The sequence below is a fragment of the Trematomus bernacchii genome, unplaced genomic scaffold (genome assembly GCF_902827165.1).
Source record: "Trematomus bernacchii unplaced genomic scaffold, fTreBer1.1, whole genome shotgun sequence".
Lineage (NCBI taxonomy): Eukaryota > Metazoa > Chordata > Actinopteri > Perciformes > Nototheniidae > Trematomus > Trematomus bernacchii.
The window spans coordinates 1132870-1153910 of NW_022987735.1; the positions used below are offsets into that span (position 1 = coordinate 1132870).

Here is a 21041-nt window from a genome sequence, read left to right on the forward strand (position 1 = left end):
GTGTTCATAGCAACTGAGTCTGCGCAGAAGGACAGATGCTTTGTGGGAAATGACGTTTTCGGCTAAAGTGGGGCCAGGGTGGGACTGGAGGGTGCATTTAAAAATAATATTCCAGATAGATAAAGGGAGTGTGATGCTGGTTATGGATAAGAACTGAAGTATTGTGTTTTTCTTTAATATGTAGGAAAGAACATTTGCAGGTAAAGTTTTACTTGTAATATTATTATGGTTTTATTAGTAGGCTACTGTTACTTTTTTTTGTCAATGAATTATGCTAATACATTTTTTTCTTGTTTTTCTTCCTTTTTTGAAGGGTGTCCATTCTTTTTCTTTTGATAATAGGTACGTTTTTTTGACAGAAAACATTGGACTAATGATTTTAGTTAAGTTAATAAATTACACAACAAGAAAACAGGAAAAACACAAGAAAATGACTATAGTATTTTCTCTATCTTTCCTGTTAAATATGTATCTTTATTTATTTTAAGAAATAAACCACCACATCAGGCTACCTTATACCATTTTATAATTTATTCACAAGGATTTGTAATCAATAAAGAGTGTTTAAGTTATTTGTCTTTAGACCAATATCAAATATCATATAAAATGTGTATTAAATGGTTTAATGTAGAATCTTTATACATCACGCTTCACAATCCAATCACACACTAAAAGGCCTAAAATTATCAAACTGACAAAAATATTTGAAAAACTAATGCATATTAGACCCACTTTTCTACTTTTCCCCAGTTAGGTTTTAAAATGGTGTTTAACATTTTTAATCAATCCACATGAAGCTGGGTTTTGGCCATTCTTGAGTCTTGACTTTGTTGGGATCCACAGAGTCGAAGGTGAGCGTTGGGGCGATAGGATGTGGTGACGCCAGAGAGAGACGAGCAGCCAGGAGCCCCATCCGAACACAGCTGTCTGTGTCTCGCTGATGGAGGATCCCAGCCATCAAAGCACCTGCGAGACTGCAGACAGGGAAGGGATAAGTGTTGTTTTGTTTTGAATGTTGTTGAGTTACAATCATTTTGTAAGTGAGAGAAAAAGTTCATAAGAAATAAGTGGATGAAACTCAAGAAGAAAGAAAGTTGGACATTTTAAAAAGAACGGGTACGAGAAAGTAGGTCAACTAAATGTTCAGCACCTGTCTCCTGCTCCTGACACATTCATGGTCTCGTCTGCCGTCACAGTCAGTGCCGGGTAGTGGACAGCACAGAGCTTCCTCTTCTGCAAACGTATAGTTCAGTAAACTGTCACTTTCACTGTTGTCATCATCATCATCTGAATTATCATCATCCTCAACGTAATTATCACCAGTTTAAAGCTAATGCTTCACCTACTGTAACAAAAGTTCCTCTGATTTTGTTAGAGAACAGCAATGTCCATGTCAAGAAATTCTCATAAAAATCATATATTACATTTTTTTTCCACTTTTTTTATTTTTCACGTCAGTATGCAATTAGTGTTTGATTAGCAACAGCTTTGATTTGGCTGCATTTTAACTATTATTTTGAGGAAAATAACACACATTTTGTTCTAAACTACCATGTTGAAGCCATGGACCTAGATTGAAAGCCCAATGTTATAAAACGCATGATTATATGCTGTAATGGTAGTAGAATCACAAATTGTGGTTAAAATGGGGTTCTATGGGGGCTTTGTCCTTAAAGGCCCTTAGTGACTGTATTTTGGTTACACAGCTTAATTTTTGAGTTGATCTTCTAAAATTCAGGAAAAAAAACAGCTTACAAATGTATGTACATTAACAAAAAAAGCCAAAGTTAAGGGTTGAATATACGTTGCCATTACCTTTTTATGTTTCCTTGGCTGCAGGTTGACAGAGCCTGCTTCATGCTCTCCACACACCAGCACCCCACTCTCCCCCAGAGTCACCACCAGACAGTGGAGATGGTCCAGGAGGGGGCGTGAGAGAGCCATAGCAACACTCAGCACCTCCTCCACAGAGCTAGGCAACACTTCAACCCACAAGACAAAATAAAACCACATCCTCAATGACACTACTTCACAAGAACACTAACTTCACACACTGTTGAAAGGTTCAAAGGGCTTTAAAGATCCCCGATTATACTGTTTTTCATCAATATATTATAGGTCTCAGAGATATACAAAACATGTCTCTGAAGTGTTTGGTGAGATATTTGGTTAAAAAGAACACAATGGTGCTCTCGGAGGAGATTCAGGTGATAAGGTGGGGGGGGGGGGTTACCATGGTTGGTTATTGACATCCTGTGGCCAAAATCTGATCAGCTCATTTTCAGACAGGCTTTTATATAAATGGATCAGGACAAAAAGTGAGCGAATCTTTTTTCCTGAAACTTTCAGAATCTCTCTACACAGAGGGGACACATCTTTATGTATAAAATACATGAAAAAGTGGACTTTGCATAATAGGTGACCTTAAAAAACACATTAAAAAACCATGAAAATAGTGCAGGCTCAGGAGTTTAGAAGTCTTATGGCCTGTGTGATAAAACTGTCCCTGAGTCTGGCCAAGGTATGTTGGGTTATGTGTTTGCCAGGATAAAGAAGTACATTAAGGGTTAAACCATGACATATTCAATAAATACACTTTACCTTCAGGTGTGGGGAGGCCCAGAGTTTTGTTCATGGTGCGCAGCTCGGCCAGGTTTGGGGATGAATAGGAAAGAGACTTCCAGGCGTCGGACAGGAAAGGCTTACAGGCTTTATCTGAATCTGTCGGCTCATACCAAACTGTGACACACATTGGTTGTGTTGTATTAGAGTCAATGAAAGCTTCTGACCATGATCATTCATAGTGAACATCTCTCCATGCTTACCATTGATATTGTGTTTTTTGGCAATGGAGCAAACATAGTCGATGGTGGAGACAGGGATGTTTCCATCCAGACACACGAGGGTGGCTGATGAAAGCTGCTTCTCAAACTGTGACACCTACAAACAGATATTAAGTCAATAAACTTCATTTCCATAGCACATTTCAGAACAAGAGGTGCGTCAAAAAAATAATATAGATATATATAAAACAAACTTGGATTGCAATTTGTTTTATCTTATTTTGTTGTGCAACCCTAAAAATAATCAGTTCAAAATCTTTGGAAGTGTAAAAAAACCCAATAAATATACACATTCAGAACTGGAAACTGGAAAATTACTGTATGTTGGACAGTGTTGGAGCGAATTGGAGAGAATTACCTGCATTTATATGGTATTTGATCACAAATCCTTGTCTGTAGCCTTGCTAAAATAGAGGCTTGTTATACTTACATACTGCGCTGTGATCTGTTGATGAATGTCCATGTCTCCCAATCCGAGACTCAGTTCTCCACTAGCAGTGATGACAGCACAGTACGTAGCCGTGCTCTGCTCTTCTAACCTGGCCACACCACTTGTGTTCTTACAGAGATAAGGACCAAAAGTCAGGTTAACATATACAGTATAAGCAAAACAAATTATATATTGTATTTAATCAGCAAGTCACTTTGACATTTCATTTCAAGTGAGACCTGAGTACAGTCTGAGTGCTTTTTGAAATATCCTTGGTGTATGTATTACAAGGAAATGAAAAAGGCAGATAATGTAAACAAAATTCACAACCAAATCCTTTAACTGGCTTTCAAAATCAGTATTTCAAGTTTCAGTCTTTAATATAATTTGCTTGGTGATAAACAACTGTTGATGTTTACATACCATATGTTTACAATAGTGTAGCACTGCCTCGCTGTGTGAATCAGCTCCAGTAGCTGAGATAAACAGAGGGCTGCGGCCTAATCGACTCAGAGAGTCTGGAAGGAAAATGAGTGGGACAATCGGTTTCACAGTGCGTATGAAATGAAATGAATGTGCATGTACATAATCAGATAAAAACACACCAGCGATGTTCCGTCCTACACCACCAAATGATTGACACACACTCCCTGGGTTTGTCTGTCCGAACTGAAAGAGATAACACATTATTTCTCAGAAGTAACCTACAGTAATCTGGCTTTACATGATCTGCAGTAGATTGAATTAATGTAACTTACAATAAGTGTTTCTGCTTTTCCTTTTGCAATAAAATCAACATTTATTCCTCCAATGACAACCTGTAAGAGAACAGCACTGTGGGTACTGTAGTGTGACAGTATTTGACTAAATCTTCCATTGTACATTTTTTATACTCACTATATCTGAGTCTGAGTGTTTTCCATGACGATTGGTGTTTCCTCTGCACTTTCTCTCAGTCATTTGTCGCGACAGTGCGCAGGCTATCTGACTGCCAACTTTAGCATTGTTATGAATGAGAGCAATGTCTGAGAGCAAAACAAGTTAAGGATTTTTTACGTGTTTATAGAGCATGGAAACATTGTCTGGCCTTCGAGAAAAAACGTTATCAGACTTCACTGTGCCTTTTCCTTTCAAAATGATTTGATATGATCCTGGTCTCTGCTTGAGGTCTGAATAATTCAGATTTTCAGAAGGATACTGGCCTGAAGGGACTTTCCTTCAGTCAGCTCGTTGACCTTTTGAAGAATAAACGGCGTCACATCTCTTCCTGTTATACCTTTAACACTGAAAAACAAAACAAATACAGAAAGTCCAGAGATCCAGACAGAACGTTACGTTTCTGAACTCGTTTTGAAGTGTTGATTAAACAAAAGTTCAACAGATTATAAGCCACAGCGACTCTCTGTACCTTGCCTCTGTGACTGCAGCCTGTACGGCCTCCTCTATCAGCTGGCCGGCGGCTGCATGCTCCTCTGGGATGGGCACGGCTAACAGGACGCCACTTTGGAGACCCAGTGACAGAGTGCTCGCTGAACGACACAAAAAACAAATTCACAATAGTTTAAAATAAATAGTAGACATTGAATCTGTGCTTTAAGGATATTAATTCATAGTATACCAATAAGTTTGGCAGCCTCCTCAGGGTTGAAGACATGGAAAGGAGAAGTGAATCCGCTTTGTGGAGAGAAGAAGGCTGGGAAGTTCTTAGACGCTCCATAGGTGGCTACACAGACACCCTGTGTCTCCTGAAAAAAGATACAATAACAGGAATATAATACAGCCCAATATCTTTCTTATATTTAATTGATTTTATATATTTGTTTATCTCATATCTCACAAGGTACTCCAGGGTGCGACCGATGTCCAGAATAGATTTGACACCAGCAGAGACGACTGCAATGGGAGTCCTGCCGAGCTCTGTCAGATCTGCACTGATGTCCAGACCTGGAGGAATAATCATGACCAATGGTAAGTCTTCACATAAAAAGTAAAATTATACTATCTTATTATGTACAAACAGACGAATTTACAGTAATGTTCTGAAAGTTGTGGTGTCTATTGGGGTGCTCATGGAGACCTAACTCAGGGTGAACTATCCCATCACAAGGCATTTATTTGACCTCCAAAGAATAATGTTAACTCATAATTGTTCATCGTCGTTATAAATAAATCCAGTTTAACATAAAATAGCACCTTATGACACATTGTTGAATCTCTATGTGAAAAGATGCCAAAAAATCCAGTCAGTGAGTCTGTTTTCACTTTTTATTTTAGTACTTATAAACCTGCTTACTGTTCTCTCCGTCTCTGTGAACTCCTCCTATGCCCCCTGTGACAAACACAGGGATGCCAGCTCGATGTGCAGCTATCATCGTGGCCGACACTGTTGTTCCCCCAGAGAGCCCCTGAGAACATATCACACAGGACAGCAATAGTGAAAAGATATTCAAAGTTCACAGAATATGACACTGAAATTGTTAACTTCCTTGTCAGCTTTTAGGACTCAATTTAAGATATTTCTAATTTCTTCATGACATTTTTTGCAAGATAGTTTTGTTGGTTGTACATATATACTTATTTTAGGTCTGTTTTGTTGTTTTTTTTCTGTCTTTTCCTACTGTTTGCTTTTTTCCCCCCCGTCTAATGCTAATAATAATGTTATTTATTATTTGTATAGATAGGCGAGAACTCTGAATAAGTATTTTAGTATTGTTTTTCCTCTCCTGCAGTTGCATTACTTTCCATATGATGTGTTTATGTTATATTAGTGTACAAGTAAATAGATTAAACTAGAATAAGTTGATGCGACCAGGTCGGCTTTCAGGTTTTAGAATGTGATTCTTTTTTTAAATAAGTGATTGTGTTGTGGTCTCACTTTGCTGACGACGTAGGGCAGATCACGGCGGGACACCTTCATGGAGCTCTTGCAGCGGGCCAGGTGGTCGAGCTCCTCTGACGACAAACCAACATGGACGACACCATCGATCACTCCAACCGTGGCTGGAGTGGCTCCTTCAGATCGCACAATGTCCTCCACCTCCTTCGCTGTGCTGCATTAAAACATTGGTAGCACTCATTTTCAATGATTTATGCAACTTTTAGCTGCTGCTATCAGAGTTGACTGACTCTTTAAACAGGGTACCTCAGGTTGTGTGGATAGGGCATGCCATGTGTGATAATAGTACTCTCCAGAGCAACCACTGGCTTGTTTTCTGCCAGCGCCTCAGACACAGATGAATGAACTCTGAAGAGGCTGTCTAAGAGAAGATGTGCAATTAAATTATCATTATTATCATCCCTCTTTTATACGTTATACAGTTTTTAATATAGATATGATTAAAGGATGCATTTACCATTTCTGCACAATCTGCTTTGATAAGTTGTGATTCCTCTTCTCAGGAGGAGTGCAGAAGCTCTCTTCAGCATCCTCATTCTGTTCAGATTTTGAGAGAAACCTTGAAAACAGGACGTTTTTAGAAAAAGAAACTGTCAGCTGAACGTTTCAGACTGATGTTCCAAAGGCTAAGCCTCATCTTAGCGCCTCCTCTCTTTGGGCACTCGGAGGTCATTTCAGTTTGAGAGTCAGAATTCAACAGAATGGAAAATGTTCTTACTTTTGCTGTAATCCAAATGTCTTCTTTCCAACATACATTAAAGGGGACCTATCATGCAAAATGCACTTTTGTACGTCTTTTATACATGAATATGTGTCCCCGGTGTTCCAGGGAACTCACCAAGTGTCAGAAAACACAACCCTCTCTATTTTCCTCCATACCCAAATCTCTAAAAAAAGGGGCTGCAACGGATCTGATAAAAACTGATCCAGATTTGAACACTGTCCTGACGTCAGGACAGTGACGCTACGGCTATTGGGCCAACTCCACCAATCAGGAGGAGACAGCCACGGCCATTGCCGTTCGAAAGCGCTGGAGACGCTGTAGTACATATGCCAGGCCTGTAGGTGGTGCTGTTCTCACTGAATCTGCCCTTGCAAAAACAGAGCTAGAAATGGTCAAATTGAGCAAAATGAGGCATGGCTAAAATGCATGATCTGTTTGGTATTTTGAAAAAAAAAAAGTATAAATATGCCTTATATAGGTATGGTCCTACACTATATTATTCAAATATAGCATGATAGGTCCACTTTAAAACTTAGCATCGGACAATATTGGAAAGATAACGTCAATCAGAGCTTCAGAATGAATCGCAAACATTAACGCATTAAAAAACGATTTCATTATATATATTTCCCATAAGTTTGACTTATTTAGACTCCTTTCTTTGATTAAAACAATTCATAATAAACAGCATGTCTATCTAATATAACGTATAAACCAATTCAAACAAAGAACTGCAAGTATCAAACAATGTGCTTGCCAAAATAAAACCTATGTACATCATTACCTCAGCTTCTTGAAAGAAAAATGTAATCCAGTTGCATCACACCCTGCAGTGTGTTCTCTGTCACTGCAAGGCAGAAGTCCAACTCAGCCATTGTGAGGATTTCTTTGCTCCAGTTAGTTGGGACAAATTCCCACAACCTTCCCCCTTTTTTGGGGCCACTCTCAGAAACCCACTTCTAGAGTTAGGGTCTGTTTGCTATCTCTTTCTACCACTGCATGTATGCACTTGGTGTGAGTTGGCTGAAATGTACTGAGTAAATACTTTACATCTGATTTGTGCCAGATTTAAAATGTAACAGTCTTTAATATCTCATCAACAACACTGAGAGGATCAGAAACACACCAACAAACACTTGGAATTATAATGAACAGATCAGATGTACATCATACAAAGGAGTATCAACATTTACTTATTTCTGGTCACATGCTTTAATGCAGCAGGGACACCTTTTACCTGTGATAATACAATACACATGTCCATGCTTTACAGTATAAAAAAGTCCATAGCACATTAGATTAAATCAGTTAATTATAATACAAAACAGTGTCACAAATCAAGACTAGTCTTACCTTCTTCAGTGTAACAGAAATGATAGAAACTTTGCCCAGTAGGCTGAACTTTGACCAAAACGTTGTTGACACAGACCAAAAGCATCAACCGCAGATCTCTGTGCTATAGCTACTTTGGATCTGTCTCCTGAGTGAAAGCAAGTTATATTAACATTAATGCAGCATACAAAAAAATAACTGCAGCACTGATATGAAGGGAAGCATAAACTTGGTAAAACTAGAAAGTCACTCAGAAATTGCAGGACTCCACAAAGGCCATTTCCAGAGACAAAAAATGTGTTGCCCATGATGAATGTTTCAAAGTTTCCACCAACAGTGGAGAAGATCGTCCCAAAACATTGCCACAATTTAATCAAACATGCTGCATGTTCTCAGATATAAGTTGGTTAAACTCCACAGAAGTGCACATTTGAAGCTCTTCAGCCACGTAAAGTCCCGATGTGTTGACAGTGAAATCAGTTTCTTGTGTATTTAAATGACTGGTGACTTGAGCTGAGTCAGGTTCACGATATGTCATGAGGTTTATGGTTGATTTTGCATCATCACAGATTTCAGATGAGGTCTTTGAGCTCTCCAGTAATTCCTCTTCAAACCACTGGGGATGCTCCAGCTGGTATGCATGAAAAGCCTCTATGGCGTCCCTCAGGGCTCTACCGGAGGCACACTGGTGGTACTTTTCCTCTGAAAGCCCATCAATGTGATTCACTATGCCGGGCTCGTGCATCTCAGTGTCCAGGATCCTGAAAAAGAGCTCCTCAAACTGTTTCATCAGCTTGTATCTCAATGTAATGTTGAAAGGTGAAGGAACATCATCTTCAGAACAAACATCATCAAAGTAAGCCACTATGTATTTTTCAAATGACGCAGATCTGATAAAATGGGGTACCAGGAGGCTGAGGGCTGGACTGAGCATGTCACCCATAACTGAGCGGGCGTCCTCTCTCAGAAATACCTGTTTGTCTCCACACATGGCTTTCCATTTGGCTTTAACTCCTCTTGAGCACAGGATTAGTATCTTATCTTTAGAGTTTTCAATTTGTTCCCTGTGCCAGTCCAGCCACTGAATGCTTCCCAACACTCCCAGCCTTGTGGAGTCCAGCAGATCCAAGAACACTTCAGTACCACATTTGGTTGCCAGAAATGCACTAAGCTTGAGGACAATGTTTTTGTATAAAGGGTGGTCCAGGGAGTAAATGACGAGGAGTCTTCTTCTCTCTCGAACTTGAAAACCTTCTGGTTGTTGTTTGGCAGCAGATAAAGATGAGTTCACAGGATCTGAGAAAAGGGGGAAATCTGTTGGTTAATTATCAATTCAAGATGCGTTTTCTATTCATTACTGTGCATTTGTAAGAAGCAAACCTTTCTGGAAAGCTCTCCACAGTACAAAGGCAAGAAAACCACCAAAGACAAGCAGTGCCAAGCATGCCTTTATAATTAAAGTCCGGGGTGGATAATCTAAAGAAAAACAAACAAATGTGATTAGATTAATCAAACCTCCTGTGTGACATCTGAGTGGCTTTCAGGATGATTAAAGGGATAGGAATTAATAAGTATAGTTTCTTTTGTATTTTATCTATTCTTTGACAATCTGATAAATGTAAAGGTCTAAAAGCTGATAGACCTTCAACAAGGGGAAGCAAGTAATCGCTGCTTTAGTGTTAGAGATCTCAAGCCAATACGGTTAGGAACCACTGAGTGGTAAATATAGTTTACTTATCCTACTTACACTGGCATAAATCTATATCTTTCTTGGGACGCCAACAGTCATTCTTGCATCCAACAAAAAACGGCTGAATCTTAAAAATAAGCAGAGTCAGTTTAGCTTATAATGTTGTATGAATTCATATAAGATTACTTTATTAACTGGTATGGATGGGACCTTACATTTAAATGAAACTTACCAATAACTCCATTTTACACTGTGGAAGCTGCCCCCACCCAAACTCAAATGTCACAGTCAGCGATGTTTTGTTTTCCTGTAGATAGAGAAAACCATAATGATATAATGTTTCCAAAACAAGGAGTACATCAGGATCATAGTTATAGTCATTTTTGTCATCATTGGTAATATAAGATAGAAATTCAGTGTAATCACCTTTGAGACACTCTTTGAGGAATTGAAACCTTTACTGTGGATGGACACTTGGTATCTCTCTGAATATTGTGCTGCTTCAAAATGCACATCGATGGAAAACTTTCCTTTAGTAAGATCCACCGAATGATTAATGTGAGGATTCCAAAGACTACCTGAAATAACGAAACATGCAGAGGATAATGTTAAAATGGTCCAGGATCGTTAACAGTGGTCCATTTAAAATCTGTAAGATGTAATTAATTTACAGTTACCATTTTCCAGACACATTTTGGCCTCTTGGATTCTCGTGTCATCACATCCTGGCCATGAGGGAACAAGTTACATGAAGAAGATTAGACACCGATTTGATTCAAGAGCCATTGTCACTATATGTATTAAAGGGATATTTATTTGGGAGGGATTAAGTTGTTACTACTGTCTGACTCAAGAGCGGATATTTTTTACATTGCTTTTTTTTTTTAACATGGGTCATAATACACACCATATTTTCTGTTATGATCACACAATGTAGTTACACAAAACACAGAATACATTTTAGTCTGCTGTACAAACAAACTTCTAACTCATAAATGTTTTTTCAGTCACTCACTCACCTGGGATGTTAATGTTCATTCTAAGCCTCTCGGGGTCATCTGCAGGCTCTGGCAGATTAAGAATTGACAGTCTGTACGAATGGTGAGGCTCTACCACGAGTCCATCCAAGGAAAATTTCCACTAATAAAGAAAAACATATCTGTAACATCCATACTACTTTTGATACTCATAGATAATTAAGCAAGTATGTTCAAATCTCACCTTACTATGGTTTGGATTTAGCTGTTGGCTGAGGATGAAAACAAACCGCACACACAAACTTTGATTTGTACTTTCATCCAGAAAATCTATCTGTGATCCCCGAAGGACTTTTACATTTCCTGTGAATAGAAGAAAGTGTATATTTTACTATACATTTAATTTGTATTATTATTTTCACCTATAAAGAAATACCGGTTGGTTCACAACTTGTATTTGATGCATTTTTACATGTGAGCTACAATAAACAAAGTGTATTTTGAACATTAAGTACAGATTTTAGCATTACTTACCATCTGACTTTATTGTCCATGACACATTCACAACAGAAACAGGTCCGCGTTCGTCCATCCAGACACCCAAAATATGGGAACCCATTTCTGGTCTGTTAGGAGCATGTTGTCGAGGTATGACAATGAGCTCGTCTGAGCAGTTTTCTGAGATATAAGGAACAGTGTGTCAATTATAATGCTGTGAATATACTTACTGTTTGTGAATCACATAAATGCCTAAGTGTCTAATTAAAATAACATTTTTCTGCACAAATCATTCATCCAAGCTTATAATAACACCAAATGTATATATATATAATATATATTATATAGACTGTTTCACAAAATAATGCCACTCAACATATTCTTGATGTCTATACAGTACACAAGCATTTGAACTTTTTGCGACTAATTTGCTGAATAGGATACTTACTAATTTGGCAGTTCTTAAGACCCTGGGAAAAAAACACAACATAATTGATGAATTAAAAACAACAAGTGGACTTTTATGAGATTGATTGTACTTATAGTTTAATAGATTGAATCCTCACCAGTTGATTGCAGTCTTGACGCTTGTCCAGGATCCTGATGGAAGAGGAGTTGTCCACCGTGAGTCCAGCAGTCAAACAAAAGCAGAAAAAAGGAACGTGGATCACTCTGGTGAAGCTCCACAACACATGAAGAAAAGCTTTTAAAACAATTGAGTAAATAACAACAATAATACACTTCATTTTGAAGATGTTTCAATAGTTTCCTTGAACGAAGACAGAGAAGATTCGATGTGATCCAATCTCAACAAGTGTTCAAGTTTCAGGTTTATCAGACGCTGCCATCTTATTACAGGAACAGGAAGGACGCTCTTATCAAATGTGGTTTGTAGTTTCTATTCGAATGAAGAACATGGGCTGAAAATGTTTACCTAAACTTCTACAGAATTATGTCAGAAATAGATGTTTTTTTCTTCCTTCTCTGTGCATGAACACTGTAGATTTAGGCCAACTGTAAACTAATATGTCAACAGTCACTAGGGGTCAGCAGTTACCAAATGTATAATATCTAAAGTTCTGGTTTCAACCGTTTAAATTGCATTTTGGTATCTAAAAAATATTTATAAAAATAAGTTAAGTTATGTCCAATAATTTTAAACATTATATTTGGAGAGCGTGGAGCCTATTAAAAACATTGAATTGCATACTTTTTGGGGGAAATGTTAAGCTTGACTTTAACAGCAGAAATTCAATAGAAAATGAGGGGAGAGAGAGAGAGACACAGTGCTTAGGCTGCATTTCAACCTGGGATGTTGTGATTATGCAATCAGAGTCTTAAACCTCTTGTCTAGAGGCCGCCTCTTTAAAGGGACAGTTCCCAACAATATAACACATATATACTTTTCCTCTTACCTGTAGTGCTTATTTTGAGCTAGACAGTTTTAGCGCGAGTGTCCCTTTAATATCCCTGTAATGCTCAAAGCGCAAAATAAATTGAATTTGAAGGTCTTATTAGCAATTTGTCTTTTCAGAAATCATGGCCTTGTTTCTTGAAATAATCTACAGACCTTGTTGTGAGCTTCTTCATGTGGGAACTCTTTTTTACTATCAGGGTGCGGGAGAAAACATTCATTTACTCAGAGAAGAGGACTAGTGCTCAATTGTTTGTGGGTGGCTTGCCGCTTTTTTGGTAGAAATGTAAAAAGATCCTACATGAGATTACTCAGAAACAAGGTCTGTGAAATATCCTCAGCCAAGTGCCTTGTAGTTACATTATTATCAAAAGAAGGCAGACCTGTCAACATCTTCAACAATAAACAACTAACGAAACAATCTATATTGAGTAACTGCACTTTAGCTAAGACGAAAGGAGGTATATTTGTGTTTTGAGGTGAACTGTCCCTTTAAACACCTCTTAACACCCAGCCTGACCCCGCATAACCACCAGGGACCATAACCCTAATAAAAAGATACCAGAACATATCGCTCTAAAGGATCAACACCTGAGGGCCAGGATTAATACCAGAGAACCTGCAGCTATTCACTGTTTAGTTACAAGGGATTATAATGTATAGGACAAAATGTGTCCGTGGTTATGTGTTAATTCCTGTTGCAGTGTTACTTTGTCTCATACACAGCATTTAGCCCAAGAGGATCATTTTACATAACACTAAGAAAGACAGACATGTGCTGCCTAAATCTGACAAGAATAGACTGCAGATTGTTTTTGCTGTGAGAGCAGTATCAGGGCAATTGTGATTCAGTTGCCATGGTGGCACCTCGATCTAAATAGAACACGTTACTTTTATTCAGTGCAGCTGCCGTCTGTTGTGATGTACTGTGTTCAGAATGTACAATTTGTAAGTAGCAGATAAAAACTTAATGAATAATTTATAACACATTATAACATTATATAGTGTTGTTGTTGTTGTTGTCAGATATAAGAATTTGTTTTGTATGTACTTGTGTTTTTGTTGACAGTTAAAACTCTTCCTATGAAGCACCAGTGCATGCTTTAATGCAATCTAAAACACATGTTGAAGTTATTTTAGGTTAACTTTCTACCGAGTTAATAAAGGTTAAATAAAGGTCATTTTTATTCCTGAGGCCATCAGAATTAAGAAGCAAACGTAAGAGGTACAGTATGTTAAGTTTACCTTGTGAATTGGATCTTTAGATTGATAAATGCACTTAAACTTTGATACTTTCTGACATTGGTCAGCTAAAATATTGTTGGCCACTTTTTTTAATTCTCGGATATTACATTTTGATTGATTGATTGATACATTTTATTTCGAACCAGTAAAATAAATAATTACAAAACAAAACAAATGTTGCAGTGCATAGTCATGTAAGAGAAATCAAAAAATTACATTTACAACAACAACAACAACAACAGCATTAGCAACATAAACAGTCCCACATCTAGTGTTCGAAAAGGAGTGAGAAGAAGCATCATTTATTTAATCTCCCTTGTCCCTAAATGATTTATTTATAATCTATAATCTGCAATAATTATCATTATTATTAATTATTATTGTTATTATTATTATTATTAATCTGCTTTACCTGTTGATTGACATATATACATACACACATACATACACATACACATATATACATATATGCACATATACATATACACCCCTACATACTCACACATATACACATAGACACATACACATAGTCAAATACCTTCCCCATCCCTGTACCTCGAGAAAATAATTTCTCTGTATTTCCTCTTGACCTGGTTAATGTCTGGACATCGCTTTAGCTCCACATTCACACTGTTCCATAGTCTCACTCCACAGGCTGAGATACAAAAAGTTCTTCTGGTTGTACGGACCCTATGAATTTCGAATTGAGTGAATACTTTTTGGATGTTTCCTGGTAAAACGTTATTATTTGCCTTAAACATGATTTGTGCCGTTTGGAATTCTACCAGGTCTGTACATTTTAACAATTTTGACTGCAGGAATAATTCGTTAGTGTGATCAAGATATTTGGCATTGTGAATGATTCGTATGGCTTTTTTTTGTAGAATAGATACTGCATGTATATAACTTTTGTAGTTATTGCCCCAGATTTCAGCACAGTAAGTCAGATATGGTAAGACTAGTGAACAGTAGAGAATGCGAAGTGAAATCTGATCTAGAACTTTGTTTAGTATGGAAATGCTTCTTGACAGATTTGATTGTATATGTTTTATGTGTAATTTCCAACTTATTGTGTCATCAATTATTACCCCAAGAAATTTAATTTCATGGACTCTTTCAATTTCAATCCCATCTATTTTTATTTGCATTTGTGTTTTTGTTCTATGTTTACCGAACAGCATTCATTTTTGTTTTACTCAAGTTTAATGATAGTTTATTTTTGTCAAACCATGTTTTTAATTTATGCATTTCATTTTCTATGTTCTCCACTAGCTGTTCTAAATTCTCCCCAGAACAGAATATATTTGTATCATCAGCAAACACAACTAGCCTCAGTACATTGGATACTCTACAGATGTCATTGATGTACAGTATAAACAATTTAGGACCCAACACTGACCCCTGGGGGACACCACAAGCAATGTCCAAACATGAAGAACAGTCATTTCCCAACTTCACATACTGCTGTCTATTGCTTAAATAGCTTTTAATCCAGTCTAAAACTATACCCCTGATACCATACCTTTCTAATTTATATACTAGGATGTCATGGTTGATTGTGTCAAAAGCTTTTTTAACATCTATAAAAATCCCGACTGCATATTTGTTGTGTTCAAGGGCATCTGTGATATCCTCAATTGATTCCATAATTGCCAGTGATGTTGATCTGTTTGATCTGAATCCGTATTGACTGTCCGTGATTAATTTGTGCTTTTCTATGAATGCGTCCAGTCTGTTGTTGAATACTTTTTCTAGTATTTTTGAAAATTGGGGAAGTGAAGAGATAGGTCTGTAGTTTGTGAAGTGGTGCTTGTTCCCAGTTTTGTATACAGGTATGACTTTAGCTATTTTCATTTTGTTTGGACAAGTACCGGTTTGGAATGACAGGTTACAGATGTACGTTAATGGTTTAGAAATCCCCCCAATGACCATTTTTACTAATGTCAAATACAATACAATGTGAGTTGAAATGGTTGACAAATGTATAACAAAAAATCATGTCATTCTTACTTTGTATTTGCTTACAACTACATTACAGACTGTTTTTGTTTTTGTTTGTCAGGTCAATAATAAGAAAAAATGTATTTTTAATTGCTCCAATACTTTCATTTTTTAAACTAACTTTAGAAGGCACCTTTAAAACCTTGGCCTGTCCACCCCATGACACATAGTGAGAAAGCAAACAAGGTCAGGGCGCCAGATATCCGCAGAGTCGATAAGTCAGCTGTCAGTGAGGTGAGGAGCGTGTGAGGTGGGCCGTTGTGCAATGCAATCACATGGGATAAATGGGTCATGGGTAGAGGGCAAATCAAAAAGGGGTTGCACTGTGATGCAGAAATTGTCAGGTGGACAGGGGGTCTATTTTAGCGAGCCATTCACGTGAGACTTTGAATACATAAATCTTTCACTAATAATCGTCAAGTGCTTTTTATTTTCCAGACTTACAACTGCTGCTGCCTGCTCTGATTTCCTCTCACTTTTCAAGGTAGGTTTCATATAATCAACCTATGGTATATCTCACAATAAACTCAAAGTCAATCAGATTAGACATTGAAGGAGACTGTTTAACGTAGCATTGCTATTTCACTTCTTGATGTGAGAGAAGCTATCAAAGGCTTTAATGACGAAGACTGCATTACAGCATGCACTGACACATTTACTGGGACTGGTATTTATGTGAGTGCATCTCTGCTATGTTGCCACTTTTGTCAAGGTCTTAAATACGTCTTGATGATATCTTGATCCTGTAAGTGAAGAAATGTAACCCGAGGCTTGAACTGCCTGAAAAGGTATTGTCGGCTGGTAACAGCAGGCCTGACCCGTCGTTTGTCCTAAAAGCTGCTGTGATAAGTGATGATGGCTCGCTCATATGAACTGGCAACCTCCTCGGTTGAGGGGCAAGGCTGCAGGCTGGGATACTTTACCTTGAATTTAGCCCCCTGTCAGGCTGGATTAATTTAAATTGGTAATATTACTGTGTTGTATCAGAGGCATTGACAGGCTTTCATCAGTCTCTAACACCTACTTTTGCTAATATATAATGGCATGGTTACATTGCATTTTAGGTATGTGGTTGTAAAGCTAACGCTAGAATGAGAAGGTCAGAGAAAGTGAGAGAGACAGAGGAGATAGGGTTTGTTGACAGCTCATTTTCACTTCAGCCCTAATCTGAAAATGTCTGCTCGAACAAAAGACATGTGCATTTAACATGCAGCAGAATAAAAATGAAGTAGTGTTGTGGATTGAGAATTGTTTTTCATAACTCTCACAGTCTTTGAGAGATTTAATTAAAGTTGGTCTCTTGCCTGCCAAACTTTTTCTCTGGCACCATAAAGGACAAGGCAGCTGCTGGGGGACAGAAAAGTATGGTGGCAATGTGGCTAAATATAGCGACTGGCTCCTTGTCAGCTCTTATAACAATGGGAAGGATTATCTGATCTTGGAAAAAAAATTAAAATGATTCTGAGAGCCACTGAGGTCAATGAGACCACTTCATTCTATTGAACTGTGAACTACAGGAGTTGGATTAATCACATTTACTGTAGAAAACATGAGTAAGACTTTAACAAATACTCATTAAATGTATTAATAATAAGTCTAGTCTGTAAAACGATCTAAAGAAGTGTTGAAAATGCATGCAATGCATTTCAAAAGAGTAAACAAACTTTGTTTTTGCTCCAAAGGATACCGTAAACTGCAGATATGTCTGAAGGGTAAGTATTGACCTCTAAAAGAGAGCCACAATTCTCTACACTATTTGTATAATAAATAAAAACAACTCTCTATTTCTTTTGTTTACTTGTCTTGTCACATCTTGATGAAGACCGGTGAGTCCAAAAATGTTTTCCTAAACATGCATTAATTAATCATGTATTTTGTGCTTTAAAATGTAACATTTGAAACTGTATTAATTGCTTTATATGACATGTAAAGCATTATTTTCTTCTTCACAGAAAAAGACAAAGTATTCAGCAACACGCAGACTGCTTTTGAAGGTAGGTCCTGCAGACCTTTTAGACCACTAACATACCATACACTAAAAATGCCATAATATGCTCCTAGACTGCTTTAATGTTTGTATGCAGACATAGTAACGCCTCCCTGTATTACAGTCTAAACTGCTGAAGAAAGCAGCGTCTATGCTGGTGGCTGAAATTGAACAGAAGAAACAAGAGAAGGAGCGAGTTGTGAAAGATTGTTTCCCTCCCCTGAACCTGCCAGGTCTGTCAGTCCAGGAGCTCCAGGTACTGACACAGAAAACCATGCTGATTCAGGCATTTCAGAGTACTGCAAGGATGACATGTTTTTGTAAGCCAGGGGTGTCCAAACTACGGCCCGGTGGCCAAATGTGGCCCGCGGACCATTTTGAATCGGCCCTCAGCAAATTCAAAAAGTATAATGGAATATGGCCCACAAATGAAACTTGTGCTTGTCTTATGTTGTACTTATTAAATATAAATGTAAAAATACATTACACAGTAGTATTCATGTGTTAATAAGAACACTTTTCAAATCAATTCTGTCAATAAAAGTTGGAAACATTTTCTAACATATCTTAGTTGATAAGAAAAAAGCCCAATGACTTATTTACATAACAAGCTTGAAATACACCCTTTCTATTTCTCCTTATTATAATCAATCTGAGGCTTCTGCTTTAAGGGATGAGCTGCCAACACTCACAAGCATCATTTACCTACATTTGATTGATTTTGCTAACTTATAACTGAAATTATGTATACCTCTAGTGAGTGGCCCAGCCCTTCGTATATTTTTCTGTATGTGGCTCACGGTAAAAAAAGTTTGGACACCCCTGTTGTAAGCCAACCTAAGAATTAACGGTTGCCTTCACAAAAAGCAAATTGCATGTTGCAGAAATGTTGATCTTTGGCAAACAAAATGTTATTATACTAAGCCGTGTTCGTCACAAATGGACCGATTAAAATAGATTTTGAGGCCTAAATACAATCGCCAGATGTAAATAGATAAACTAACTACACGTTGGCATGACTTCAACATCACCACGGCTGAGTAATGAGTTTCCTCTTGTTCAGCGTAATGACTTTCATGTCCTCTACAACCTCTTTCTCTTTGAGCCACTTGTTAGCAAACAAAAACGATTGACCTTAAGACAAGGAAACAACAACAATTATAACTCAATCAGTTTGACATGTTTTCTTTTTCTCTTTGCAGGATCTTTGCAAAGAACTACATCGTAAGATTGATGTTGTAGATGAAGTTCGTTATGATACAGAAGTTAAGGTAGTCAAAAATGAAACAGAGGTACAGTGGAAGTTTTTAAGGTACATCACAAATTCATTTGTATATTTACTGACCTATAAGGATGTTGAAGGGTGTGTTTGTTGCACAGGTCCAGTCACTGAAGGAGAAGATCTTTGGGCTGAAGGGGACGAAGAGGCCTAACTTGAAGAGGGTGAAGAAAACCACGGACGACAACGACCCCTCCAAACTCATAAAGCCTGATTTCAAGGCCAAACTCAAGACAGTGAAGAAGGAGGAAGAAAAGGTAACGTTTGGTTGGAAACAATCATCCATCAAGAAAAATAAACTATATTTAAAGGTGGGGTAGGTAAGTTTGAGAAACCGGCTCGAGATACACTTTTTGTTATATTCCATGGAATGCTCTTAACATCTCGATAACAATGAATATCTTAAGTGATTTGACAAAAAATCCATAAAGAAATGTCATCTGTGGAAGCCGTAATACTGTAAAAAGTACGACCAATCATTTTAGCCGGCCCGGCTAAAATAACTGGATGGCCTACCTGCCTGTCAGCCTTCCATCTGTGCACAAACTTATCTCGTGCCCTCATTGGTCATGTGCGCGTTCGTGTGTGTTGGAGGAGGGGCTCTGTAAGGAAGTGGCAGATTTTCTCCGGTTGTGTATTTTCAAATTCTAGCGATCTTGAGCCGGTTTCTCAAACTTACCTACCCCACCTTTAAAAGTACATTTAAATAACTTTTTTTTGTATCTTTGCAGAAGGAAGAAGTGACTGATTGGCGTAAGAACGTGGAGGCCATGTCTGGTATGGACGGCAGGAAGAAGATGTTTAACGCAGGACAATAGACAGTGCTGTTAGTAATACATCGGCCCAATCCCAACATACACCCTAAGGCCTAAGCACTAAACCCTCACTGGCTTAATTGGCATCACCTGTGTGTGCAGCTGTAATGCTTGAGTGTGTGAGTTCATGAGGACTCATAATGGTATAAAAAGGATGAACAAGACACCATCGTGACACGCTTGCAACAACTCATCACCATTAGAGAAACAAGCCAAGTCTATGGGCACCTCCGTCTGGAAAGTCTGCAGAGATGCGGACTTAAAGAAAGAGTGTATAATGACGTTGAAATAAATTGTTTTTTCTTGATTTAATGTAAACATGTATGTACAAAATACCACTTTATGGTGTAATCATAAACATTGTATGAATAGCGTACCCTTTGCATTGAAATTGTGTTAAAGAAAATGCAGAGTAGCTTTGTGAGTTTGTCATTTGAAGTGAAGTATTTGTATTATACAGATGAAGGCGCTGCCACTGGTCTGTAAAACATGTGATGCTTATTAAAAGACCATAAAGACTTTAATGCTTGGTTTTTCTTTGGTTTGTTAGATTTTCCAGTTTTGATGATGATGTGTTCATGGATGTTTTTCACTGGCTGTCCTTAAAGCCTCTACTCTTGGTGTTGAGTAATGGGAGTATACAAAATGGGTGGTTAACCTGGTGTGGGGGGGGGATGCCATGTAGAGGTGAAGTGATATACAGTATGTCAGGTCAGAGGAGGCTATTTTAGTTGACCACTCAACCATTACATTTGGCGCAAGTTTTTCTCTTGAGGAAAAGTCTTGTCACTTAAAGACAGCCACTTTTTACCTCAACAGGTTTTCTGCAGAGATACAAAGGTATGTTCATTTTTATAATGACAAAAATGTGGCTTAAGAATAAGTAAGACTGTTGCATTTATTTTTGAAT

The 21041-nt window shown here is 37.8% G+C and overlaps 3 protein-coding genes across 3 annotated transcripts; 1 reads left to right on the plus strand and 2 right to left on the minus strand.

Annotated features, from left to right (window-relative positions):
* Positions 1-605: 605 nt before the first annotated feature.
* zgc:136858 (uncharacterized protein LOC678543 homolog) lies at positions 606-6705 on the minus strand. The gene is made up of 18 exons (XM_034146049.1): positions 6627-6705; positions 6416-6530; positions 6149-6323; positions 5567-5678; positions 5111-5217; positions 4892-5018; positions 4682-4802; positions 4472-4557; positions 4171-4298; positions 4032-4091; positions 3879-3942; positions 3697-3791; positions 3274-3402; positions 2826-2940; positions 2602-2739; positions 1816-1982; positions 1151-1233; positions 606-974 (listed from the first exon to the last, which is right to left on the minus strand). Exons 1-18 carry the CDS (start codon positions 6703-6705, stop codon positions 779-781), a joined length of 2097 nt encoding a protein of 698 aa, XP_034001940.1. The 3' UTR covers positions 606-778.
* Positions 6706-7982: 1277 nt separating this feature from the next.
* Positions 7983-12154, minus strand: LOC117494982 (interleukin-17 receptor A). Its single transcript, XM_034146029.1, has 11 exons — positions 11957-12154; positions 11839-11860; positions 11427-11570; positions 11137-11255; positions 10935-11055; positions 10593-10640; positions 10342-10493; positions 10148-10222; positions 9973-10042; positions 9606-9701; positions 7983-9521 (listed from the first exon to the last, which is right to left on the minus strand). Exons 1-11 carry the CDS (start codon positions 12134-12136, stop codon positions 8599-8601), a joined length of 1950 nt encoding a protein of 649 aa, XP_034001920.1. The 5' UTR covers positions 12137-12154; the 3' UTR covers positions 7983-8598.
* Positions 12155-14819: 2665 nt separating this feature from the next.
* On the plus strand, positions 14820-20655 carry tnni4b.1 (troponin I4b, tandem duplicate 1). The gene is made up of 9 exons (XM_034146032.1): positions 14820-14837; positions 16489-16534; positions 17733-17762; positions 17873-17876; positions 18003-18044; positions 18162-18293; positions 19240-19329; positions 19418-19573; positions 20048-20655. Exons 3-9 carry the CDS (start codon positions 17752-17754, stop codon positions 20132-20134), a joined length of 522 nt encoding a protein of 173 aa, XP_034001923.1. The 5' UTR covers positions 14820-14837; positions 16489-16534; positions 17733-17751; the 3' UTR covers positions 20135-20655.
* Positions 20656-21041: the final 386 nt, after the last annotated feature.

What these genes read in the sequence shown, in the direction of transcription:
- zgc:136858 (XM_034146049.1), bottom strand. Translation starts at nt 6,705, where the DNA reads ATGAGGATGCTGAAGAGAGCTTCTGCACTCCTCCTGAGAAGAGGAATC. An exon ending in GGAGGCTGCCAAACTTATTG is followed by an intron (nt 4,803 to 4,891) that starts GTATACTATGAA and finishes TGTGTCGTTCAG; the next exon opens with CGAGCACTCTGTCACTGGGT. An exon ending in GGGCCTCCCCACACCTGAAG is followed by an intron (nt 1,983 to 2,601) that starts GTAAAGTGTATT and finishes TGTGGGTTGAAG; the next exon opens with TGTTGCCTAGCTCTGTGGAG.
- LOC117494982 (XM_034146029.1), bottom strand. Translation starts at nt 12,136, where the DNA reads ATGAAGTGTATTATTGTTGTTATTTACTCAATTGTTTTAAAAGCTTTT. An exon ending in CAAAATGTGTCTGGAAAATG is followed by an intron (nt 10,494 to 10,592) that starts GTAACTGTAAAT and finishes TCGTTATTTCAG; the next exon opens with GTAGTCTTTGGAATCCTCAC. An exon ending in AGATATAGATTTATGCCAGT is followed by an intron (nt 9,702 to 9,972) that starts GTAAGTAGGATA and finishes GTTTTTCTTTAG; the next exon opens with ATTATCCACCCCGGACTTTA.
- tnni4b.1 (XM_034146032.1), top strand. An exon ending in CACGCAGACTGCTTTTGAAG is followed by an intron (nt 18,045 to 18,161) that starts GTAGGTCCTGCA and finishes CCTGTATTACAG; the next exon opens with TCTAAACTGCTGAAGAAAGC. An exon ending in TGTCAGTCCAGGAGCTCCAG is followed by an intron (nt 18,294 to 19,239) that starts GTACTGACACAG and finishes TTCTCTTTGCAG; the next exon opens with GATCTTTGCAAAGAACTACA.